Genomic DNA, 27,313 nt, shown 5'->3' on the forward strand with positions numbered 1-27,313 from the left:
TAAAAATCTTGGTGTGTAGTAGAACTTACTATGACCTTCAAGGAAAGGAATTACAGTTAATCTAGAAATTCTGAATAGGTGAGGAAACTTTCTATCAAATATCCTAGCAAATGAAAATAAAAATTTCATCAGTTCTTCCCCCCAAGCTATTATCTATATTATTGCCACTTGACCTGTACCTCTTTATGTCTAGCACCCCATAGGAAATCATCATGTCCTGCTGGAAGGTTGTTCTGGAGGCTGTGGCTTTTGGCATTAGTCTTGGTCCAGCCTGATTAAGCAGGGCACCTGCCAAACAGGCCTGGAGGGGTGATTAGAAAGGAGGAGCTCACTCAGTTCAGAACCAAGCCTGTTGCAAAATGTTAAAACATTCTGTTCTGTGATTGTGCTCACTCGATTCCATTATCCTAGTAAGTTGCTTGCATTTACACGCCAACACATGTAACATAGCTGGCAGAAGCTCACCGGTAATCCCCAGATTGAGGCCTTGGCACCGAGGATGCCAGTAGGAGCAAGTCAGAGTCTGAGATCTCAACATCTCTGGCACAGAATTTCCTTGTCATGTGACTTTGTGGTATTCTTTCCATTTTGTTTAAGAAAACAGAAGCATTGCATTTTCCTCCTTTGCTAGAGTCCTCTTTTACCTCTACTCCCTTCACCTTTATCCTTTTTGGTTTCTCAGCCTTCTATTCCTCCTCTAGACCCATCATTCTTCAGTGTGTTTTCATTGCAAGTGAGGAAGACTTTCTCCCTCGACTCCTGGGGGCAAAGATGTAATCTTTTTCCTTTTAGGGTTGACTTGCATATATTTTTTGGTCTTGGGTGTTGGCCTAAGGGAGCACCTTTATTTCTTCTTACTATACACTTCTGCGTCAAATGGCAACCCCCTTTCCTAAGTGTCAGTTAACAGTCAGAAGTTCTGCAGAAACTTAAACATTGGAGAGTTGTCTTGGCATCAGCAAACCCAAAATCAAAATCCTCAGCAGAGAAATGGAAATATCTGATAAGTTGTGTAGGCATGCAAATGTGGACAACTTACTAGGGTAATGGGATCAGGTAAGCTTGACCACAGAACAGAATGTTTTAACATTTTGGAACATCCTTGGTTCTTTTTTTTCCTTTTTTTTGAAGGGGGGGAAGGTTAGCCCTGAGCTAACATCTGCTGCCAATCCCCCTCTTTTTGCTGAGGAAGACTGGCCCTGAGCTAACATCCGTGCCCATCTTCCTCTACTTTATATGTGGGACACCTACCACAGCATGGCTTGACAAACAGTGCCATGTCCGCACCCGGGATCCAAACCGGTGAACCCTGGGCCACTGAAGCGGAACGTGCATGCTTAACTGCTGTGCCACCGGGCTGGCCTCACATGCTGGGTTCTAATTTAAGTCATCAGGTGTTTTTGTTGTATCTTAAGAACAGGCTAATGTCATGGTTCCTTCTCCAGTCCCATATAGAAATCATCCGTGGCCATGCGGCGTTCACGTCTGATCCCAAGCCCACGGTAGAGGTCAGTGGGAAGAAATACACTGCTCCACACATCCTGATTGCCACAGGTGGCATGCCCTCACGTCCTCAGGAGAGCGAGATCCCTGGTGAGTCTTCCAAAAGCAAATGCTCGTCAATAACAGTGAGAAGAGTTTACTGTTGTTTTCAACCTTACAAGCCATGCTAGGGGATATGCCTATACCAGTTCTTTCTCATGTCTCTCTCATGACAAGGCCGTGAGAGAAGATCTCTGCAGAACCAAAATGCGTTTGGCTTAACTGGTGCCTGGTGATGGGACAGAGAAAGATATTTCAGCCAGCTCCAGGCTCAGACATAGTACAGGTAACAACCTCCTCCTTTCCGTCGCGGCATGGTGGAGATTTTCAGCCTCAGTTTGTAAGATGGGTTATTATTTACAAGACACATGATTTATTTACTTTTTTGTTTAAGAGAGAGAAATGTTATAAGGATATAACTTAATTACCTAATTATTTTTATATGCATGTTTTTCTCATATAGAGAATTATAAAATTAAAGCAGTAAGAAATCTTAGAGGTAATCATATCTGCCTTTGCATTTTATACACACAGGGATGAATTGTGGATATACTGCCTTACTCTCTCATAAGAAATGTGTCTTTCTCCCCAACTAGATTATAAAGTCTTTGTGAATGGTGATTATACTTTATACATCTTTTGTATTCTCCCTGGATTGGCTTCATAAGACTCATGTCCAACCTGAATTTATATGGAAAATGTTGAGAGTGTATGCATTTATGCATTTTTTTTCTCTCTGGGAGAGAAGGATCCATAAATTTGCAGCAGCTTTTAAAGGGGGTTCATGACTCTGAAAAGGTAAAGAACAACTACCATAAGAGATATGAAGATACTGTTCTCAAGTAACTTAAAATTTAGTTGGGAAGATTATACGTAAGCATCTTGATATGGGACAGTCTCCAAAATTGATTGTTAAATGAGAAAAAGCAAGATGTGGAGCAGTGCATATAGTATGCTACGATTTGCCTTTCTACAAAGGCAGGGAGGCTATCCAGGTGCGCTGGAGCATCTCTGGAAGGACACTCAAAGCATAGCAGTGCTGCCTTCTGCCAAGGAGAGAACTAGAGATAACCTGCTTTTCAGTGGATGCTCTGTTATGCTTTTTGAATTTTTTAACATGTACATTTCTAATTGAAAACGTAAAATAAAAACAAATGCAAAGAAATAAAATAAAAAGTAAATGTTACAAGGTAACTGCCAGTCAGAGTTCGGATGCTCAGAGGTGGGACAGACTATTATGGGCTGGAATAAACAAAAAGACTTCCCAGGAGGGAGGCTCCCAAAGTGAATATTATGTGCTGAGGAGGAAGAAGACTGGAAGAACCAGTGGATGATAAAGATGTCTGTGAAGGACATTCAACCCATTCAGCCAGTTTTTCCAGCATTGAAATTCCAGAGGCGAATCCAGCAAGCTGAGACTGGAAGAGGGCTAGGGCCCAATTGTGAAGACATGTAAAGTCAAATTAAGGCAATTTCTAGAATTCCTGACCACTGGGGCAAATAATTGTTAGCTTACAAATAGGGTAGTGACAAGACCTAAGGATAATTTTAGAAAATGATTCTGACGGTGACTAACAGAGGAGGGAGGCTCTAGAACAGTTAGAACGCTGTTGTGGTGGAATGTGCAGGAGGTGGTGATACGGTTCTGAACTACACGGTTAGCACCTGAAATGTGATGGCAAAGCGCAGTTCTGCAGACAGCTCCTGAGCCACTGCTACGTGCCAGGCACTAGAGAAGAGGACAGGTGTAAAAGACTCGGAGAAGGAAGAATCAGTTACTGTGTTTCATCGATTCCCAGACACTTTTAAAAAAATATATCCAACACCTCTGAAATCAGGATATGTCCTTTAATCATGGTGCCTTGGATTTGGCGAAGTACAATATTTTTAATAACTGATGAGATAGAGGAGGATGTTGAGAGAAGGAATCAGACTGACAACTCAAGACTTTGGATTATTGCTGGAAGGTCGTCCCTTTAACTGAAGGGGTAAACTTGAGAGAGGGATATGCTTTGGGCCATAAAGTTAAGGCTCAATTTGAGTTTGAAGCAAAGTAGAATTGTATAGCAGAGTAGTTAGAAATATGGAATTGGAACCTGGGGAGAAGGGCAAAATTGGAACGATGTATTTGGAAGTCTTCCACAACGAGGGGAGAGTTGGTTGAAACCTTTGGAGAAAAAGCAGAGAAGAGGGCCAAGGCTGAGCCAAGAAGTTCCCACCTACATTTGGGGTCGGGAGAGTAAAGCAGAGTCTATTCATGAAAGCTGAGAAGATCTTAGTTCCTCAGAGAAATTTAATAGTTCTTTAGTCATCACTGCTCTTATTTCTACAGAGAAAATAAAAATGTTTACCTAGGGAAGATTTGGTTGGCAGCTTCCCAAATGGAGACCTTAACAAAACTTGTCCAGACAGAGTGTGATGGCTGAGAAAGTGTTTGGTTCTTGTGTAAAGTGTGATTATTTTACAGGAAAAAGCTCAGTCTGTGTGATCTATGTTACATTTTCCTACATAGGTGCCAGCCTAGGAATAACCAGTGATGGATTCTTTGAATTGGAAGAATTGCCTCGGTAAGCTGGTTTCCTTCCTGACCTCGATGTTCATTATTCCTCCCTCTCTCTTGCTAACATTTCTTCTACTTCCACCTCCCAACCATTGAATGTGGGCCGTTCCTGAATTCTATTCTCCTTCCTCTTCTCTGTTTATGGCCTTGGGTATCTCATCCACTAGCACCCCTCAGTAAACAACTCACGTCTTTCACGCTTTTGATCAAAGGCCGTTGCAGAATTTTTAGAACCAGAATCAAGTACAGGGTAGTTTTGAAGAATAAACAGTAAAGTCCTAAAACTGTCTTCTTTCTTCAACTTGGGAGAGCATCAATTGGTAATGTGTCTCAAGTAACTTATTCTGGTTTTCAAAGCAGCTAGGGCAAGGGGATCTCCATAAATGAAGGCTCTGTCGGTCTCACAAAAATAGATTTTCTGAAATTGTCTTTTATACGTGTTTGTCCAAATAATCTTAGTAAACTTCTGTCATTGATTTAGATACATAGAAAAAAGATAAGGAGGAAGATGTTTTCTCTAATTTTAAGAAGCTGCCAATTGCAGGCTTTCTAGGTTAGAGGGACTCTTCCTTCACTCATGATGAGAGACAACCCCTAGGAACTGGAGGAGGGACCCTGTTGACCCAGGAACTGGCCTTTATCTCCTGAACAGCACTCGTTCTGGAGTCAGTATTGCTCAACTCTGCTGCTCCCTTAGCGAGTGCTGACAATCCAGTTTGAGGTCTTAATCCTGTGCTTTTATAAAGGCTTTCATGGAGGGTGACTAACAATCCATGCTCAAACCCTTACCTTAATTCACCCGGCGTCACAAACAGTTAATAAGGGGACAAGAGGGCTTCTTTGCAATACCATAGCTGCAGTGGAAATGTCCCATTGAGATATTCAGACCAGGCAATCTTCTGACTTTGAGAAAAGCAGACAGTTTTTAGCTTTGCTGTCTACAGGGCATGGAAACCTGTTAGAGAACAGATTTTTCTTCCCTCATGATCCACCCTGTACTGTTTGGTCTTAGGGTTGGATAATATGATACTTGTGAGAATGTATCCAGAAATGTGGTCATGACTAGTCATGTTTAGATGATATAATTCAATCTAGACTCACCCTAAAAGAAGCTTCATTATAAATATCTGTCCATTAACTATTTTTAAGTCGTTTATTAAACTTGTATTGCTAGCCATACAAGTTTAATAAATAAATTTATGCATATTGTATACAAAAGACTCTGGGAACATAGGAAAATGAATTAACAATTATATGAATTTTGTTTTCTTTTTCTCCTTTAAGACTCCTTTATCATTGTTATGTTAGTAAATAAGTGAAGAGTCGGAGGAAAAACAAATTCTGTAGGCAAGGTACCATGTTCTATGGGCTGTGTGATTCAGTTTTTGCCCTCACTTGTTGGATGAGGCTGGAGTGTGGACCCTGTGGAATGCTCTGGTACAAGTAGATCTGAGAGCCCTAATGAGGTAAAGAGAAGTGCGTTGAGGATTTGGTGGGATATAAGATCATTTCCAGTGGACATGTCAGTGGTAAGAGGTAGAAGAAAGGCACCTTGGGAGCTGAGAGGGGAAACACAGCACTCGTCGCAGTTCTCTGAAGAAGCCAGCTTGTTTCACATCTATTTCTTATATGTCCCACTGCTTGGAATGGAACCTCTGCAAGAGCTACTCGTCTTTCAGGGATCTGGAGCCCTGTCAGAATCGGGAGCGTTTCCTTAACCCTCTACTCTGCAGGACTGTTGACCTCCATGCTTCCACAGACCCCAGGGCATGTCCCCTCAGGAATTCCTCAAGGGCAGGGACTGCTACCCATCCCGTCTAGTGCGATGCTTAACAGAAGTAATGATAATAAATGTTTGGGCAAGAAAGAGAAGATGAATAGAAGAAAGAAAACAAGAAAGAAGGAAGACCCAAAGAAAGGAAAAGGGGACAATATGTAATAGGAAAGAGAGAGATAGAGATGGAATAAGAAGTATTTCACAGTTTTCAAACTGTTTAGACATTTCTTTTTTCATACCCTGGGTTGTAAGGTAAGAGAGTCCTTACCTGTAACTTGCAGCCATGTGGATTCATACTTCATCCTCCATCTAAACCACAGCGCTCTGAAGATAGGAACTCAATGCAAGTACCTGCTTGTAGACTGTGCTAAAGAAGGGTTTCCTGTATTCTTCCCTGATGGCTTACTCTTACCCAAGCATTGGAACAATGGTAGAGGACCGTATTTGAAGCTTTGGAGAACTCCAGCCCCGAAGAGGATAGCTCTGGCTGAGGGGCACTTATTCTCTAGGCTGCAGCATAGAAGTAAACGTTATTGCGCTTGGGGCCAGGATCAACTTCTCCACCAGTGATTCACACGTTCGTCCAGCATTTATCTGGTGTTTAAGATACATTCTTAGACCAAAATGTATGCAAGGAGCCTTGTTTTAATTCAGACCTATCCTACAAGTTAAATGGCTTGCTTGAATTGGCCTTTAATCATATTGCAAAGATTGGTAGAACTGAATAATGATCAAAGAGAAATACTGAGCAGAGAAGAATAAAGGTGGTGAGAATAGTGGTGCCAATTTCCATTTTAGTTCTGAAGATAAGGGATCATCTCTAGTTTCAAAAGTTTTTTGTTTGCTCGCTGAAGAAATGAAACTAAGGAACTTTTAAAACAATTAAAAATGTATTTCCCCTCCACAAAGGGATATTTCCTACTTAAAATTGCCATGCGGTTTCTGGATGGGATCTTGGAACAGGAAAAGGAAATGAATGGAAAAACTGAATGAAGTCTGGAGTTTAGTCGATAGCAATGTCCCAATGTCAATTTCATAGTTTTGACAATTGTACCAAAGTTATGTGAGATGTTAACCTTAGGAAAAACTGGGCAGAAAGTATACAGGAAATCTCTGTCCTGTCTTTTCAACTTTTCTGTAAATCTAAAATAATTCCAAAATAAGTTTATTTAAGAATATTACCCCTTTGCTCTCCTTTTAGCCGCAGTGTCATTGTTGGTGCGGGTTACATTGCTGTGGAGATAGCTGGGATCCTTTCAGCTCTGGGTTCTAAGACATCGCTAATGATACGGCATGATAAGGTAAGTGAGAATTATCTCTTCTGTTGTCATTAATTACTAGGATGCAAAGCAGGTGGAGGTCGGTTGGGTTTTTTCCATGTGGAGCTGCATAGAAGCTGTTAGAATTAGGCCTTATGTCCTTCCCAACTACCAGCTGCTAGTTGATAATGATGATTTTGATTTGATCAAACTGGCTAGTATTTCATCATGAAGTGGTGGATAGTATCAGATAACCTTAATAAGGAGACATGCAGGCTTCAATATAAAAATTAGTTAAATTGAACAGACTACCAGGTTCATTTCTTATTCTGGAAATCAATTTCATATGCTCAGGTAGAGTCAAGTGGTTAACAGTCAAAAAAGTTTACTAAATTCTTTGCATTAAAAGAAAACTTATGAAGGATATTTGCACCCCTATGTTCATGACAGCATTATTCACAATAGCCAAGAGGTGGAAGCAACCCAAGTGTCCATTGACAAATGAATGGATAAACAAAATGTAGTATATTCATATAATGGAATATTATACAGCCTTAAAGAGGAAGGCCGTTCTGACACATGCTACAACATGGATGAACCTTGAAGATATTATTCTAAATTAAGTAAGCCAGTCACAGAAAGACAAATATTATATGATTCCACTTATATGAGGTATCTAGAGTAGTCAAACTCACAGGAACAGAAAGTAGAATGGTGTTTACCAGGGGTTAGGGGAAGGAGAAAGTGAGGAATTGTTTAATGGGTACAGAGTTTCAGTTTTGCAAGGGGAAAAAGTTCTGGAGCTTGGTGGCACAACAATGTGAATACACTTAACACACTACAGAACTGTACACTTAGAAATGGTTAAGTTGGTAAATTCAATATTATGTGTTTTTTTACGATAAAAAATAATAATAGAAAAGGAAGCTTATAGATCATCTAATTGAACTTCATTTTGTAGATGAAGATGATAAGCCAAGGCAGGTTTTGTGACTGCTAATTAGTATCAAAACTGAGAGCGAAGGTCTCAGAAAGCCCAAGCCAGTATTCTTTTTGCTAAAATCCTGCCTCCATGTTTGTCATTACTTGTGAAGTGTTGCTTTAGGTATTTTGTTGATTAATCATGACTGAGCGCCACTGGGTTGTGGCACCATATTGGAGCTTTCAGAGACATGGTGTGGGGCAATGACAAGAATGTTGGCCTAAGAACCTAGCTGCCCCTAACAAGGGTGTGACTTGGGCAAGTCATTTAACGCCTTTGGAACAGCACTTGTGAGATCCCTGACCACTCAAATGCTGTGATTCAAATTCTTGATTATTTTAGCCAATGGAGGGAGACGAGAGAAACTGACCATCCTAGTCAGTGTGTACTCCAAGGAACTTCCTCTTTGGCTTTCAGACTTGTCATATCATTAGCCCCCAGGAAATTTATGTCCCGAATGATGTTTTTCATAGGTAAATGTTATTTTGCATTTCTGGAATATATCCAGCAAGTTGGAAGGAAGGAGAAAGGCAGAGGGACAATTTAAGTAAATTAATACACAAATAAGCAAACTGCAACAGTTTATCAGTAGAGTAGATAGCTCCCACATTTGGAAAATTGGCTTGTTTGCAGAGAGCAACATCTACTTGGGCTTCCTGCCCTCCCCCACCCCCAGTGCATCAGGCTCATTCTCCTTCTTCTCTCTGTCCTGGCGTAACTCTGTTCTAGAACTATTCTGTGAATAACTCATCACCTTCCTCCTTTACGCTTCCTGGAGCGTGTGGCATGTGTGTTATCAGAAAGAAATCTCTAGAGAAAGAAAGAAGAGGCGTATGAGTAAAGAAAAGTTGCTGGACAGTGACAACTATTATTCCAAAGAATGGTCTCTCTAGGGTGGTAAATGGAATCCATCATATGAACATTGAAATCCAACTGGAAATAACATTTAGGGGATTCTGAAAAAAGAACAACCATCCTAGCAGCAAAACCGTAGATTAATTGTTACGTCAACTCTATTTCTTATTTCAGTGATGTTTTGCTATAGAATTCATGTGGCTCCTAATTAACTCAAGGCTATGTAAGAGTCTCCTATTCCTTGAACTTCCTAAAGGCAAGCAATAGGATAGATATTTCAGCACCTAAAGTGAAATGAACAAATAATGATACTTATCTCTGGGCATATTAGATACTAGTAACATTGCTTATTCATAGAAGTGCCAGATGCTTTTTAAATCTTACAGTTCTACTTAAAGTAATACTATCTCTTAATTCTGTCCTATGACACTGAGTTCTGCTGGTTAATTATATATCTCAGGCTGTTTCCTTGTTACCAGTTTTCCATGTCTTTAACTGGGTCTTCTTTTGTTTGAAAGAGGCGTGATCTGTCTCATTAGATTCATTGCCTTCCTTAATTAGTTTAGCTGACTATTAAATCTACTGCATTATCAATTCTATGATCTCCCACATGCTGATACCATCTTTGATGCTGCATTCCTTAGGTAGAATTAGGATAGACTTTCACCAATAATGTGGTATAGGGAAAACATGATTTTCCATTCCCTTCCCAATAATCTGCTTTTCTACTGAGCATCGTCTTCCTCTTATCTCGCTCCTATCACCAGATCACCACAATCATCGTCATCCCTATCATCATCACCACCAAGTCCTCCCCAAATATATTTTCTGGCAGATTGATGTGCTCTTGTGATTTGTGAGGCTTGAGCATCACTCCAAGTGTATATTGAGCCCTCATAATACAGTCTCATCAGACGTGGTCCTTGTCTTCAAGAAGGAGTTTAACTCTCTCTAGCCTTATTCCCCACTCCTTTCCTCAAATTTCTTCTATTCAAACTGGCCTACTTGCTGTTCTCCTTTTGTAAGCTGGTCCCCTCTCCTTATGTTTGTATGGCCTCTTCTACGTAAGGTGCTTTCCCTTCCCAAGTCATCAAGATCAGTGCACATGCCATACTCCCCGTGAGACCTTCCTTGGTCTCCTCTCTGTATTTCTGTCTCTTCTAAACCTCCTTATCTGCACATCCTTGAAGTTAATTATCAGTCTGCCTTTTATTCTAATATTTTACATCTTCCACATAATAGAGCTTAATACATATTTGTTGATGGAATGAATGAATAAGCAAATTTATAGTGTTGATCTCAGTGATGTTTCGATGATTTTGTTTCAGTGATGTTATGAAGTTGCAGTGAAGTCAGATGTAATACAGACATGGGTGGTGACACAGGAAAATAGATTTCTTAAAACTCCACTCATAATATGGCCATAAATGAAGACGGAGATGAGAAGGAGGATGATACTGGAATTTCTCTCCCAAGTTTGTGTCAGATCTTTAATCAAGTTTTATCCCTTTCCCACCCACCCGTGCTTCTGCTGTCACTGTTTGTATACAGGTACTTAGAAATTTTGATTCAATGATCAGTTCAAACTGCACTGAAGAGCTGGAGAATGCTGGCATAGAGGTCCTGAAGTACTCACAGGTATGACCGAGCCCGGGGCCTGCTTACAGCCCCTAGTTGTCTGTCTGCTGTCAATCACACTTTCTGCTTTTGGCTTCACCCCATTAGATTTATAAACACAAACTCTATGTCTACCACAGTCAATTTACTCCTTGCTAGAGTACTACCAATTCTTTATCCTAAGAAGATGTATTTCACATTAGTATTTTAATGAAGTCAAGGTGTAAAAGATTAGAAATCTGGTAATTGAATTTAGTTTAGTTAGAACTAAAACTTTATTTTTTGTGCTCAAATGCCTTATCGAACACGCTTATTTTTCAGGTTTATCTTTATCTTTCAGGAAATATTATTATGGAATCTATTTTTAAAGCATACCCTTTTGGATTTTGCAGATGGAAAGAATTACCAAGTACTTTACTTCTCAGGGGAGCGCCTAAATTTCAGTTTTCCTGGAGCATTAGACTTGTAAAAATAATTTTTTCCCCCACAGTTTTGCCCTTTCAGCAAGGCCCTATCGAGTAAGATAATAAACGTGAATACACTTTGTGAATGAAAAAGTGCTAGACTGATGGGGGGGGTTACCATCAGACTCCCCTTGGGACCTTCACTAAACTGTGTATGTACTCAGCTCTTCTGACTTCATTCTCACTCTCCTTCCCCTGTTCTGATTAAGAATGTCCAGAGGGGGTCCAGCCCTGTGGCTGACTGGCTAAAGTTCCACACACTCCACTTCGGCAGCCCAGGTTCGCAGGTTCGGATCCTGGGCACAGACCTACTCCACTCACCAGCCACGCTGTAGAGGTGTCCCACATACAGAAAGTAGAGGAGGATTGGCACAGATGTTAGCTCAGGGCTAATCTTCCTCAAGCAAAAAAAGAGGAGGATTGGCAATGGATGTTAGCTCAGGGCGACTCTTCCTCAGGAAAAAAAGCAAAAACAAAAAAGAATGTCCAGGCAGAAGCAATGACTGTGCAGTTTGAAAAAATTTCTTAATGATGCTGCTATACAGACCATTTCCTTCCCGCATTCCAGTTGCAGATCACTGTGCTTAGATTTGTGACTTAACATTTTCTCATAGTTTTTAAGAAGTACGCTTTAAAATACTTTAAGTTGAGCTTTAGGATGGTGACATGAGCTTACATTTCTGGCCATTGGCTGGATGATCTGAGGCAACCTAGGAAACAGTCTTGGCTCCAGGGAGTTCTGGTGTTAGTGGCCTTTCGGCAAAAGTAAATATGTCAGAATGTAATATGCATGTGTAGGATTCAGTAGAGGTTTTTTAAATGTTAAAAATTCTGTTTTCTTCTTTATTTACTTTCCTTCCTTTCACCCCTTCCACCCCCAGTTAGCACATTTTATTTGCCAACAGGTCAAAGAAGTTAAAAAGACTTCCTCAGGCCTGGATGTCTGCATGATTACTTCAGTTCCCGGTAGGAAACCCACCTTGACCACGATTCCAGATGTTGACTGCCTGCTCTGGGCCATTGGGCGGGACCCAAATTCCAGGGACCTGAATTTAAACGCACTGGTAAGCTGACGTAGTCTGCCTAAAACATTCTTGAATCTGTTAGTAGTCCTGTGGTTTCCCATGCCCCCTGGCACCCAAAATTTGCGTGGGTATTATTGGATTCTTTTCTGTTTATTCCATGTGTTACCGAACTGGGTTCATTTTGCCCATCGCGTAGAAAGCCCATCACCGAAATCACAAGTTTGCAAAGAGAAAGGGTTTTTATCACAAGGCAGCCAAGCGAGGAGGCAGGAGAACAAATCTCGAATCTGCCTCCCGAAAAATGGGGATTAGAGATATAGATGGGGTTAGGGGGAAAGGTGGTCTAAAGTGTGGGGATAGATGATTGGAGGTAAGGAGAAGCAAGGTAATTGATGATCTGCACAAGCGTAGTCATGCTTCATGGTTCCTCATAGGACACACGTTCACAAAATGGTGGTGTTAGCATGATCTGAGAGTGGACCTTTCAGCCTTTTGACATCAAAAGGGTTGCTTATCACGTGTTTGTGCAGGCCCGGTTGATGGGTTGGTGGTCTCAACTGACCTGAACTGGACAAGGGAGTCTTAATTCCTGAAAAACAGCTCAAACGTCTGTTACCGTGGTCACCCAGACACCAAGGCGCAGTTATCTGTAATGGGAGTCAGATAGTATGGCCTAAGCAGCACCGTTAACCATGGGTGGGCAAACAACTAAAAGCTATAATTGAGACTTGCAAAAAAATACTTTAGTTACTAGCCATCTAACGATTAATGGCTAACTGTTCACTGGTTTCACGTGTGTCCAGTTTGTCACTAAATCCCATTGCTTCTTCCTTTGAAATTAAAAAAAATTTCTTTTCCCTTTCTAGCATCTCCACTCTAGATCAAGCCCCTGCCACCTCTAATCTACATTGTCCAGGAGCTTCCTGACTAGCCTCCTCCTTAAAGATTTCCTTGTTACCAAGATGCCTGTCTCTTTAAAGCCCTATAATTATTCCTTACTGTCTGCAACTCTAATCCTGATTGTAACTCGTGTTACAATCAGGTGTGTAACTCGTCTTTGACCTTGTGGCTCGGGGGGGATGGGAACACGTGTGAAGCTGATCTACCAGTGCTATCATTAGCATTCTTATTTGTTCTTTTAAATTTTGAAGAAAAGTCTAGGGTAGCAGCTTGGGGCGTGGGTCCCAGAGTTTGACCCAGTTTCAAGCTTTAGTTCTCTTACTTACCAGCTGCATAGCCTTAAGCAGCTTAATTACTCCTAAGTTTCAATTGCTTCATAAATATGGGAACAAAAATAGTACTTGCCTCATTGGGTTATAGAGAAGAGTAAGTGAAAAAATGCAAAGTAATTCGCTTAGATGCTGGCTTATAGAATGAACTCAACAGATGTTAACCAACTGCTGTTGATGATGATGGTGATTTTTCTGATATGCTATATAATAGAATATTTTATATGTTTGAGGTTTATATATTTGATAGAGCCTCTTAAGCAGTGTGTAACATTTTGATACATGTTCTAATATTAATATCTGTTATAATGTGGATTCCTTTTTCCTTTCTATAAAAGGTGTTTTTCGGCATTAAAAATATATATATCCAGGGAGATTTTACTTGTTTTTAATCCTGCCATTCAGTGAAATTTAGTAAAACTAGTTGTCTATTTTCATATTAAAGGTAGCTATCCAGCTTTTCACCTTTCAAGAGATGTTTTGCCATTGTACAGACATAGGTATTGGTTGGTCCCTTTTTCAACTATTTTTGCTGAAGCTCTAAAAAATGAGGCAAAATTTTTCAGTCTCTTTCACTGTTAAGATATATTTGTATAATGAATAATTACCTTGTGTAGGTCTTGTCAACATGTTACTAACCTAATTTGATCTTGTCAACAACTCTTTGAGGGGTAAGGATGAGGAGCCAGGGACCAGAGATAATAAATAATTCACCAGGCTGTAAACTCCATGGGTTATGGAGGATGTCTGTATTGCCTACCACTGCATTCAAGTGACTAAGGTAATGCCTCCTTTGTACTAGAAGCTCAAAAACGTGTTGATAGGGGCTGGCCCCGTGGTCGAGTGGTTAAGTTCGCGTGCTCCGCTGCAGGTGGCCCAGTGTTTAGTTGGTTCGAATCCTGGATGCGGACATGGCACTGCTTGTCAAGCCACACTGAGGCAGCAGCCCACATACCGCAACTAGAAGGACCCACAACGAGGAATATACAACTATGTACCGAGGGGCTTTGGGGAGAAAAAAGGGAAAAAAATAAAATCTTTTAAAAAAAAAAGTGTTGATAAATAGGTGACTATACAAGGTCTCATAACTAGTATAAGTGGCAGGGCTGGGATTTGAACCCAGATCTGTCTAGTTCCAGAGGTTGTACTGTTAACCACTGTGTTACCCACTGCCTACTTCTGCTGTCTCTCTGCTTCTCACATGAGAGTATGTACACTTGGAATGTGCAAAGCCGCAAGATAAGCATGACACACCTTGGAGCAAAACTTTGAGTCAATATATAGGCAAAAAATTGGGTGAAAGGAAACAAGAGTATTTTTTTAGAGTAGAAGGCAAAATTTACTTGGACTTTTTAAGATAAAATGGTAAGCTTCAAAGAAATCGCTTTTGCTGACTGCTTCAGGCTGGGCCCCTCCGAGGGCGGGGTTAGCGGGCTTCAGGAGGAGGGGTTCACAGGAAGAAGCTGAACAGCACTGTCTTAGGCGGGCTCCACAGGGATGGCAGGTGGCACGTGGGATTCCTTTTCCTGTTTACCTGGCCAGTTGAACTGTACATTGCAAAGTCAAATCCTGTTAAAACATCTCAAAACTGGATAAAATACTTACGTTCTAGATTAAGCAAAAGATATGAAACCTGCCGACTTGCTAAGCTGTTTTTCATCTTTTGGTTGAGTCTTGTGGTTTCTCGGAGATTTAGGCCAAAGAGTTGCTTGAAATGAGGTAGATGCAGAGATTTGAGCTGCCATTTTTTGTAGATAGGCCAAATATTGACATGATGTCCTTTCACCATTTTAGGGGATCCAAACTGATGACAAAGGTCATATCCTAGTAGATGAGTTCCAGAATACCAGTGTCAAAGGTGTCTACGCAGTGGGGGACGTGTGTGGAAAAGCTCTTCTCACTCCAGGTAATGTTTCTTCTTTTCTTGGGTAAAGGAGGCTCTGTGTGTCATAGAAAACTGTTCAGTTCTTCACAGTCAGATCAACTTAAGCAAAGTTAAAAGGATGAGTGTAAAAATGTCTTAAAATAGATGTTGGTTGGGTACCTGATGTTTTCTGAATAAGATTCATTTTTCCTTAAAAGACTTAAAAAAAGGCTTGGTGAAGACTGACGTTTTCATATGGATGATACGGTCACCCTCTGAAGAACGCTCTAAGTTAGAATCTGAGTTGTGTGTTGTGACAGTGGAAGGAAGTGACTTTGGAAAGAAGTAACTCAGAGTGACATTCTTATTTGGCTGTTTAATCTTGATAAAACCAAGATTGATTCCCACCCCTCCCCCCATCTCAGACCTCAGCCTGCGTCCTGAGTTAACTGGCGCTGGCACCATTTCAAGCTCTTTGTCCTGCTTCTTCTGTCTCTTAGTGACATTGCTCTATCTGCTTTCCCTCTGTACCCCTCTGGGACCTCAACAGTCTTTCCAAAATGGCCCGGGGTCTTACCTCAGAATGGAAACTCACACCAGTCGTGCACCCAAAGCCTCTTAGCTCCTTTAGGAAGTTCTCTTAACGAGAACAAGATAAGCCAGTTTCAAAAACTTCATAACATAATCTAACAATTGAAAATTATGTCAAAGTGAAGAAGATTTCTTACGTATCCTACTGATAATCTATTTTGGAAAAATTTGAAATCAATGAAATTAATAACTGATGCTTCTACTGAACTCAGGCATTTTTTTCTAAAAAACTGTTAGGATTAAAAATAGGCTAAGGAGAATAAACTTAAGAAAATAATAAGAAATAAAAATAATTTAAAAAATAAGCTTAAAGAAATCTTAGTGTGAACTGAATATGGTTGTAAAGTAGAACTGAAGATGCTTGAAACTTGTATAGTTTGCTCCATAAATGTTGTATCAAAAAGCTGATATCCTCATTAAGTAGATAACTGCCAGATGATTGGGAACTTATAAGTATGTCTTTTTTTTTTATTGTAATAGAGTATACAGAATTCACATTAGCCAGTAGTTTTGAATTGTTAGCTAAGGCATTGATATGTCTTCATGGTATTGAACTAGATAGTACAGTGAGCATTGGTGTAAAACTTTGCCAGAGCTAGTATGTTAGGCCAGATGGATAGTTAGTAGAGCAATTCTGCTGTGTTAAAACAAGCAATAAGCTAAACGCTGATTTTAAAATATCTTTGTAGTTGCAATAGCTGCTGGCCGAAAGCTTGCCCATAGACTTTTTGAATGCAAAGAAGATTCGAAATTAGACTATGACAACATCCCCACGGTGGTCTTCAGCCACCCCCCTATTGGGACAGTGGGCCTCACAGAAGGTAGGTATTTAAAAACAAATTGTTGTTTATGGTTTCCTTCCCTCCCCACAACTTCAGGTGTCTGTCGGCTGACTAAATCTATCTCAGCCTCCAAGTTATACTCCTTTTTGGTTGGCCTCTTATAACGGTTCCAATGTCTTCCCCAACTACTAATATTTTGAGAGTATAATTCATATTTTCACACTACTCTATCTCTTTGACTTTTTTTTAGCTTTTTCATTTGAACTAATTTCAAATTTGAAGAAAAGTTACAAAAGTAGTACAAAGGATTCCTCCATACCCTTAACATTTTTGCGGTATTGTTTTCTCTCTACACACAGACACACACACACACACACTGCAGTATCTGTTTCCTAGGAACAAGGCTGTTCCCTTACAGAAGCACAGTGCAATTTTCAAATGACAACATTTAAATTGATACAATATTCTCTAAACTTTAGACCTTATTCAAATATTGCCACTTATCTCAAATAATGTCATTTTTAACATTCCCCCCCCACCCAACGTCCAGAATTCAGTCCAGGATAATGCATTCCATTTAGTTTTCATTCCTCTTTGTCTCCTTTTACCAAGAGAGATTGTGTGTCCCTGATTGTGGTTTTGTTTGATATTTCCTCATGATTTGTTTTAGGTTGTCTATTTCTGGCCATCTCTCTCTTTGATAGCTCAGTGGAATTGTTTAGGCTTTTGATAGATGCTTTTTTTTCCCTCTGCATTATAGATGAGGCCATTTATAAATATGGAAAGGAAAATGTGAAGACCTATTCGACCTCCTTTACCCCAATGTATCATGCAGTTACCAAAAGGAAAACAAAATGTGTGATGAAAATGGTTTGTGCCAACAAAGAGGAAAAGGTATGGGAAAAATTCAGTAAGCGAAAGTGTCTTCAAGATTAGGGCTGAGGGGGGTATTTTGATGAGGTGGGGAGGGAGGAGCCTTCTCTGATTCACTTGGGGCAGTCCCATTTTTGTGTGTCTATATATATTGGAGTTCTTCATAATATTTCATTTGGAAGGAGGTTCAGGTTGAAAAAAGCTCACTGTCGTTGATCAATAGGCCAGACTAAATAGACAACTTGGAAATACTGGTGGGTGTAAGAATTTAATGTAAGAGAAAATTTATATTTAAAAAAACTAATCAGTGAAGAAGAGGAAGTTTATTCAATAAAATTTTCTGAGGTAATCAATTATCTATTTTTGGTTTGACTGTCTTTTTTTTGGAGAGGAAGATTCACTCTGAGCTAACATCTGTTGTCGATCTTCGTCTTTTTTTGCTTGAGCAAGATTAGCCCTGAGCTAACATCTGTGCCAGTCTTCCTCTGTTTTTTATGTGGCTTGCCACCACAGCATGGCTTGACAAGTGGTGTAGGTCCATGCCTGGGATCCGAATCCATGAACCTGGGCCGCAGAAGCAGAGCACATAGGACTTAACCACTATGCCATGGGGCTGGCCCCTGCTTTAACTTTTTGAGGAACTGCCAAACTGTTTTCCAATGTAGCTGCACCATTTTATGTTCCCCTCAGCAGTGTATGAGGGTTCCAGTTCCTCCACACCCCACCAATACTTGTTATTGTTTTTTTATTAAAGCCATCCTAGTGGACACAGAGTGGTATCCCACTGTGATTTGGGTTTGAATTTTAAAAAGTTGCTTTTATTTTTTTTTTAAAGACTGGCACCTGTGCTAACATCTGTTGCCAATCTTTTTTTTTTGTTCCTTCTTCTCCCCAAAGTCCCCTGGTAGTTGTATATTCTAGTTGTGAGTGCCTTTGATTGTGCTATGTGGGATGCTGCCTCAACATGACCTGATGAGTGATGCCATGTCTGCGCGTAGGATCTGAACCAGTGAAACCCTGGGCCACCGAAGTGGGGCGTGCGAACTTAACCGCTCAGCCACGGGGCCAGCCCCTGGACAAGTTTGTTTTTTTTTTAATTTTTTGAAGGATTTTGTTTTGGTATTAGGTAGCCCTGTAGGGCTTTTTCTACAAATTAAATTAAATATTAAAGTGGAGCTTAGCAATCTACCTTGGGAACATGGTTCTGACTTAATTGAAGATTGAGATATAGTCTCCAACTTCTCTTATCAAAAAGTGCATAGTCTGTATCTGATTCAGTGGCCCCGTACACCAAAAGCCACAAGACATAGTCCTTGGCTTATAGAAATCAATGTCAATGAGGATTGACAAAAGCAGAGAATCAGAGCAAAGAGAAGAAAGTAACTGGATTGACAGCAAAACCAAGGTTGCTGTTTCTTGGTCCTGAACGTTCCTCAGTAGCCTAAGATTTCCAGATATTGAATCAGCAAGGTTCCTGCTCATCTCTTCATATCAGTTATTTCTCCATGCCAGTTATCATTCATTCATTCATTTGATAAACATTACCTGATAGTCTACTAAAGACTAAGAACTGGATATGGAGAATAATACAAAGGTCCTGCCATCACCAGAGGCTCTTTGTAAATTCAGTTTAGATCACAGTGTCTAGAAATCTGGCTGTGTTTAATGTATATACAATAAGTGAACTGGGTTTTTTAAATTTTAAATTGAGATGTCCTTTTTTTTAATTGTAAAAAACACATAGGATAAAATTTATCATCTTAACCATTTTTAAGTGTGCCATTCAATGTATTAAGTATATTCTTGATTTGTTTTTAAACAAAATATTTTTGTGGCTACATTTTATGTTTTCTAACTTTGTTTTTCAACAGATTATTTACCTAAAAAACCTTTTGGAATGTCTGAAGTTGAACATTAACTAATAGTTTTAAAATGTGTCGAGAAACCTCACTGGAAAATTCAATTTGAAACAAATGTCTCTTTACAGTCCTTCACGCCGTCATTCAGCGTGTATGGACTGAGAGCTTCCTAAGGGCCGTCTTTGTGCTCAGCCATACGGATAGAGTTGGGAGCAAAAGCAGGCAGGGTCCCTTCCATGTAGAGATTAAAGTCTACTGGGAAAGATGGACTGTAATTGTCCAGGCCCATATAAATAAATACAACCTTGCGGTGTGATAGAACCATGATGGAGAAACTTTGCTACTGAGAGATCACATGATAGACAGTTTAACTTGGTTGGGAAGGCAGGTGCCGCTATCTGAAAAGTGAATGGGCTTTAACTCTTCAAAGAGAGGAGGAAAGATTGTCCAGACAGAGACAACAACTTGTGCAAAGGAGAGAACACGGTAAATGCTCAGGACAGAAGGAACACTGGTGAGGCCAGAGCGAAGAGAGCCTGAGGGGGACCTGTATGAGATGGGCTGGGGAGGAACGTCGAGGCAGGACTACGCTGGGCCGTGTAGGCTGTGTTATACCATAATGGGATTAGAGATGTAAGTTTTTTAGAGGTTTTAAAATATCAGGTATCTCTCATGATTAATGAAAAATTTATTAGTGTACCTAATAAAAAAATTTTACTTTAAGAATTGCTCTCTTCTTTTTCTCAGGTGGTTGGGATCCATATGCAAGGAATTGGGTGTGATGAAATGCTGCAGGGTTTTGCTGTGGCAGTGAAAATGGGAGCCACAAAAGCCGACTTTGATAATACGGTTGCTATTCACCCTACCTCTGCAGAAGAACTGGTCACACTTCGTTGAGAACCCAGAGGCAGCTGGACCAGTAGACCTTCTGATATGAACCAAATAATCACGTTTACTTACGTTCTCGTTTTATGTATTTTATTGTAATCAGAATCTTCTGATGGTGGAAATGTTCAGTAAATAATAGAACTTATTTATATAATCGGAAATTTGTTTTGTGTTCCAAGATTGATTTTCATTTGATCGCATCTCACAATAATTAATATTTTTCAGTTTTTTATGAACAGCTCTGTACTGCCTGGTTTTTTGTTTTGTTCTGTTTTGTTTTTGTTTCAGCCTCCTCCCAAGTATATAACTATGTGAAGTACAGTTCAATTAATGTACTTGAATGAATATAGCTTACTAATTTTTATAGAGGAAGATGACAGCAGCTCTTCACATTTAAATAATATGAGTGCACAGAGTCATTTTATTCTATTTTTTTTAAGCCAGTACTGTGCTCTACATATTGCACAGCTGCTTCAAGGATGTGACCTGTCTCTGAAAGCATAGAACGTGACAGGCCTGCCTCCCTTATTTTATTCTTTCTTTTGTGTTAAATGACTAAGAATTGTTTGTGTTACTTTCATGAGATGAAGTATACCATACTTGGGAAAGATTTGAGGAAGCTGGTTACATAAGTGAGGGACATTTTAGAAGTGATTCCTGCTTTCAGGAGAGGGACTCAACTGCTTCCAAAGTCCCTTGCTCTGTTAAGAGTTCATAGTTTGATGAATGGTTTCAATTTGTGTGTGTGTTCCTGTCATTTTACTTTTCTGAAAACTATTTCCCCAAATTTGAAAATAAAATCACAGCCTTTTCTTCTTATACAATTTGTTGTTGTGAATTTACAGGTAACATTTCATTTTCTAAGAGTATTTCACATTGGAGGATCAGATGCCAACACTGAGCTCCCTTAAGGAGACTTAAGGCTGTGTGGAGAGAAGAGATTTTTCTTTGATAAATAAAAAACAGATATAAAGGAAACATTTAGCAAATTTAATGACTGAGTTGGAAGAACAGTCTAGAAATCACTTGGTTTTTTAGTATTTTATTTCCGTTAGCCTTTACCAGCTAGGTAAGTTAGTTAAGCTTTTCCATGGCTTTCGTAAGTGACAGTGCTACTGAAATTTTTCGTTAAGCTTTTATTGAATGTCTTTCTCGTTTGCCATGGCCAAGTTGCTGCCCTGACTTTTTAAGTAGGTCCAATGTCAACAAAAGAAAAACACCACATTAGCAACTAAGTTATGTAGCTGTTACAGCAAGAAAATAGGGTCTAAAAACCTGGACATGGACCGACATAACCATTCCGCCTTCTTCCCTGCCAGCCTAAAAGGTAGTGCGCCAATGTTCTGGGCTCCGCTGACCTGGTGGGTTTCTCAGTCTGCCTGGGGCCCAAACTTTGAGTGTGACTCCCTAAGGAAAAGGGGAGGCCCAGTAGTCACGTATATGCTAACACTATGTATTTTTTTGTCTCAGGTATCCTTTGAGATACCTGCCTGTTTCTGGTTCTATAGTAACCCAAAGTGAAAGTAACCTTTTTAAGTTGCAGCCTTCATTCTCATCAGTCCTCAAGTCAATCTACCTGTGAGGTGATCGGCCCTACCAGCCTCCCTTACACAGGGCACTAGGCAAGATAAAGATGTACAAGGTAGCACCTTGTACAAAATCTGGCATGTTGTAGATGCTCAGTAGACATTTATTGAAGGAAAGAAATGGTACTTGCTTTCAGGTAATCATATTGTCTAGAATAAGAGATAAATTCTACACAACTGCAATTCATATCAATATGTTAAGCACAGAGTGACTATATGATTTATTGCCTAAAATGGGACATTTTGGGGAGTAAATGCACTATTAATTGGGACAATAAGCACAAATTTGTACTGTTGGAGAAACATGGGAGAGTGCCACCCTAATTAAGCATTATTAGGTGGAAGGAGGCAAGTTCAGAAGAGGCAGAAGGTGCCGTTTTGCTGGGAAAGCTGAAGAAGGCTTTGGGAAAGAAAGGTTATGTAGGATTTGAAATTTGAGGATTGTGGAGTTGAAGGTCAGGGCGTGTAGAAGGTTCAGTGAGGCAGAGTCGGGCAAAGTATACGTGGGAAATGATCAGAGTTCAATTTGGCTGGAACATAAGAGTGCAAATTCGTTTTGTGTGGAATGTTCTTCCCCACGTGTTTATCTGGTGATCCAGTTATGTATTGCTGCATAACAAACCACCTGAAAACTCAGTAACTTAAAAGCAGTCATTATATTATACCTCACGATTTTGTGGGTCAGGAATTGGAGCAAAACTCAACTTGCAAGGATGCATTTTTTATTGGTGTGGACAAAGGTCATTTGGTGGTATTCAGCTGGTAGATGGGCTGATCTGGAGAGTCTTAAACAGGCAAGTCCAGACTTGCCTAAGTCTGGAACTTAGGCAATGACTGGAAGGCTGGCCTCAGCTGGGACTGTGGACCGGAGTGCCTACCTGTGGCCTCTCCAGCATGGCAGCGTGGCAATCTCCGGGTAATGGACTGACATGGAAGGTCCTAGAGATTGTTCCAAGATTCCTAGGCAGATGCTGCAAGCCTTATGACTTAACCTCGGAAGTTCTAGAATGTCACTTCTGCCGCATGTTATTGGTTAAGCCAAGTCACTAAGCCCAGTTCAGATTTAAGAGGAAGTGAATTGGACTTCATCTCTCAGTGGGAGGATTGGTAAAGAATTTGTGGCCATCTTTAATCGCCCACACCTGGCAACCTCCTACTCCTTTTACAAGCTTCCGCTAAAACCGCCTTTGTGAAGACTTTAATAGTTCTATATATTATGTGTTCCTAGAACCCCTTGTCACATAGTATCTCTACATCACATATTCACCTTGTGTATGTTGTTTTGTACTTAATGTTAATTATTTCTACATTCTCTGTGTTGTGTTTCACAGTATCATTCCTGGTATGTCATGCGGCAGCTTTGGCTGCAAGAGGGCAAAGCTGTGTTAACTGATTTTTTGACACTAAGATCTATAGTAGAAAAGAGCCAACATTTTAATCCTTTGCTATTATGAAAAATGAGTCTTCAGCAGACTTTTCCCTTCCCATGAATCTGACCTGATGATAGATGAAGAGCTGTTAGATGTAATATAGATGACCGTTTCTGTTGCAAACTACTCTGAGAAATGCTCATTTATTGCCGTTGCTTTTAATACAATAATTTAGCATGTTGATTTTTCAATAAATATCAGAACATTTTAAAGGTAAGAATGATTATATATAGTTATTTCTGTTTTTTTATGTAGTATATTTTAAGTGCTCTTTAATGTGTTGGGGGCAGTGTTAAAAGGTAAAAAGTGTTGGATTGTAGGGCTGGGGTTATAGCTAGACTTTACATAAATTTTTCTGGAAACAATTCCCTTTTCAAGTCCTTTCTCTGTAAGCTGTAGTAGCAGACTTTGTCCTTTTTGGCTGTTGAGCATCCAGACTCTAAGTTTGAGGAATCCCAACTTTATGAGCCTTGGTAAGAGATAAAGCCCATCTACCCACATAGAACCCAAAAATGCCAGATGCATGCTTTCCCAAGCTCCCTTGCAGCTGGGGAGAAACTACATGACATAGGCTTGGCCAATCAGATGTACTCACCCCTGAATACTCAGAAACCAGTGATGCAAAGAAACAGACAAGAGAGAATCCATTCTCGTGGCTGTGGCAACAACATCAAGGGTCAACCTGGCAGCAGTACCAGTGCCTGCCATATCAGTTTCTAGCTATGGTGAGTAGAACCCTGTGGCAGCAATGGTGACCTCGCTGGCTGGTTTCTGAGTCATACATTTGGATAACTGTGGCTCTGGCTGCCTAGCCTCTGAGCCTGGATCACCAGCTGTGTCAAGATATTATTTCTTAAATAGTAGCTGACCTTTTTCCCCTCTCCTAAAATTTTTCCCTTTCTCCCCCCTTGTTTGAGTTGTCTCTTTACTCACTGTATTCACAGAGGAATATATCAGGGCAGAGAGCAGAAGGAACTTTGATTTTCAAAAGCTTAAATCTTTGGGGAATAAAGGCTTCCTTTCATCCCCATTCTTGACATATATATTTTTTTCTGAGTAATGTCTCCCCCCTTTCCTTTGAAAACGCAGATGGGCTTCATCTCTTACCATCAGCATAAATGTCAACTTTTCCCCAAATTTGACTAATGAAAATGGCATCTAATTGTGGTTTTGATTTACATTTGTAGGACTCCTTGTAAGATTGAGTACACTTTCATATGTTTACTGTGATAGATTCCTGATGTTCAGATGTCGAACAACAGGATCAGAATGGAAAGTAAGAACAAGGTGAATAGGAAACATATTACATTTGCTAGGCCAATACTACGCTAGTAAAGGAAATCTCAAGAAATTATACCCAGCATGGACATGGAGAGTAGACTCCCCAAACCACACACTTGCTGTAAAATAAAGTCACACAGCATGAGAACCAAGATGGAATCTGAGTGCCCAGGGCACTTTCTGGCATATACTAGAGGCTTAATTAATGACTGGGGGAGCGGAAGAAGACTGACGTTGGCCATCTAGGAAGCAGTATAATAGAGTGGCTCACAGGCTCTGGAGCCAGGGTGCCTGGGCCAGAAGCTGTGTATACTGCTTATTTGCTGGGTGCCTTTAGACAAGTTACTCAATCTCTCTCCGTGCCTCCTTTGAACATGCGTTTGTAGGGTAAGTGGGGTTATAATGGAGAACAGACAAAGGAGAAGTCCGAGTTAAGGCGACAATGGGACCCGTTCAACATTCTAAAAATATTTGCTGTGCTCCTTCTGTGTGCTGGCCCCAAAGAAGATAGAAACTTTGGGTCAGGAAAGAAGCAGAGAACTTGCACTCAAAACAGGAAGCCCAGGCTGAGGGGTGAGAGGAAAAGGGAGGAGGCACAAAGGTGCTTTGAAGTTGACTGGTCTGTACCCTTGTCCTTTGCTCTCTGGCGGTGTCTCAGGCCACCTGCTACCAAGGAGGCCCATCTGAGGTGGGGCAAAGGCCCTGTGATGGGGGAAAGAAGGGGCAGGGAAGAGGAAGAGCTTAAAATGTACCCAATCTTTAAATCGTTATTTTAAATATGTATATCCTGTTTGCTGTCCTCAGGCAAACCTGGGTTTTTCTTCTTAACTGTAGCCCTATCCTTTTCCCAAATTGCTGATTTTCAGGAGAGAAAGCTGACAAATGATCAAGTGTGGTAAGAGCTGTGATAGGGGAAGCACCTGGAGCTATGGAGCAAACCAAGGGCGTGCACAACCCAGACCAAAGGGTCCAAGGAGGCTTTGGACTTGAGGACTTTGCTCCTTCTCTCTCTGCATCATAGATTTCTCTTTCTTTATTGCATCAGAACCATCCACATACACGATTCTGTAATCAGCTTCCATTGAACCCAAATCCTTCCGTGACTTTGTATCCTTCTCTTGCTACTCCTTTACTCCTTTGCATCTGTTTCTAGAAAAACCCTTAAAAGAATGGTCTAGACATTCTTTCTGCTTCCTCACTTCTCAGGTATTCATCCCCACCACATTATGGAAACTGCCCTAGTGAAGGTCACTAATGACTACATGATATGAACCCTAATGGTTGATTCTCAAGCTTCATCTTGCATGTCCTCCCACCACTGTTTGACATATGGTCAACCTTTTCTTCTTGAAACATTTCTTCACTTGGCTTCTGGGACACCCATTCTCTCTTGGTCCTCTTTCTCTTTCACTGGCCCCTTCTACTCAGCATGTTTGGTGGTCTTCCTTTGAGTGTCCCAGAGCTCATTCCTTGGCCACCTTTTGCTTCTCTATCTTCATCCACTCTCTAGTTGAGCTGATCCAGTTCCATTGGCTTTAAATACCATCTCTAAGCTGACTTCTATAGCCAATCACCTACCTAACAGCTCCACCTAGGTATCTAATAGGCATTGTCAGCTTAATGTGGCCAAACAGTAATTTCCTCTTCCTAACTTGCTTCTTCCCCAGCGTTCTCCATCTCAGTAAATGGATCATCATTCATTCAGTTACTCAAAACAAAGATTTGTAGTGACTTCATTCTTTCTTTGAGTGAAAGTCCTTATAACGGCTAAAAGGTTTTATAAGATTTGCTCCACGCCACACTGGCCTCCTTTCCCTTCCTCAAAAAGCATCAGTTCTCTCTGCCTAAAAAGCTCTCCTCCCCAGTTTTGCATGTTTCACTCCTTCTCTTAATTCAGTTCTCTGCTCAACTCTCACTTTACCAAAGACACCTTCTTTGACCTTGTCATTTTCTATCTTCTTGTCCTTCCTTATTTTTCTTCATAGCAGCTATTACTATGCAACATTAAATCATGTTTTTCATTATATGTATAAATATATAAAGTAATATATAAATATGTAACATATATTTATATATTCAAATATATATATATATATATATATTTTAAAGATTTTATTTTTTCCTTTTTCTCCCCAAAGCCCCCCAGTACATAGTTGTATATTCTTCGTTGTGGGTCCTTCTAGTTGTGGCATGTGGGACGCTGCCTCAGCGTGGTCTGATGAGCAGTGCCATGTCCGCGCCCAGGATTCGAACCAACAAAACACTGGGCCGCCTGCAGCGGAGTGTGCGAACTTAACCACTGGGCCACGGGGTCAGCCCCTCAAATATATATTTTATATGTCTATGTCTATCTATTTATCTACCTGTGAATGTGTTTCCATACATCTTCCCCACTAAAATAGCTCCACTAGGTCAGAGACTTTGTATGCTCATCTGTGTATCTGAACAAATACTAGAGTAGAACCTAGATCATAGCATTTGTTGAGTGAGGAGGACATGATATGAGGTGATGGGCACGATGATTGGAGCACTGCATGAAAGGGGCTGGAGATAATATTGGAAAGCAAGCTAGGTTGGATGTAGGCCCTTCAGAGGAGACAGGACTTTATAACAGAGATATATGTCTAGGCAAAGGGTGATTTTTGTTTAAGAAAGATACCTGGAGAGAGTGATGGTTCAACACCCAGTTTTGTAAGTGGTTTTAAAGGATGCTAGCCTGAATCTCAGATGAAGAGGAAAGGATTGGCTGAAAGGGGACTATAAGGGATCTGTGGGGGGGATATTTGGGTAGGGCTGAGCACCCTGGCAAGTAGGAGGCTCCTTCTCAAAGGCAGAGGTGGGAGGGGCTA

The 27,313-nt window shown here is 40.5% G+C and overlaps 1 protein-coding gene across 1 annotated transcript in view; it reads left to right on the forward strand.

Annotated features, from left to right (window-relative positions):
- The window catches only part of GSR (glutathione-disulfide reductase), a 41,486-nt gene extending 21,158 nt beyond the window's left edge, over nucleotides 1-20,328 (forward strand). Inside the window, exons 5-13 of the mRNA XM_046648633.1 lie at nucleotides 1,446-1,593; nucleotides 4,055-4,109; nucleotides 7,081-7,180; nucleotides 10,527-10,613; nucleotides 11,962-12,120; nucleotides 15,105-15,216; nucleotides 16,455-16,586; nucleotides 17,308-17,441; nucleotides 20,027-20,328. Of these exons, the coding sequence (XP_046504589.1) occupies nucleotides 1,446-1,593; nucleotides 4,055-4,109; nucleotides 7,081-7,180; nucleotides 10,527-10,613; nucleotides 11,962-12,120; nucleotides 15,105-15,216; nucleotides 16,455-16,586; nucleotides 17,308-17,441; nucleotides 20,027-20,176 (1,077 nt within the window). The 3' untranslated portion in view covers nucleotides 20,177-20,328. The remainder of the gene's footprint in view (nucleotides 1-1,445; nucleotides 1,594-4,054; nucleotides 4,110-7,080; nucleotides 7,181-10,526; nucleotides 10,614-11,961; nucleotides 12,121-15,104; nucleotides 15,217-16,454; nucleotides 16,587-17,307; nucleotides 17,442-20,026) is intronic.
- The last annotated feature ends 6,985 nt before the right edge of the window (nucleotides 20,329-27,313 follow it).

The sequence above is a fragment of the Equus quagga genome, chromosome 22, assembly GCF_021613505.1.
Source record: "Equus quagga isolate Etosha38 chromosome 22, UCLA_HA_Equagga_1.0, whole genome shotgun sequence".
Lineage (NCBI taxonomy): Eukaryota > Metazoa > Chordata > Mammalia > Perissodactyla > Equidae > Equus > Equus quagga.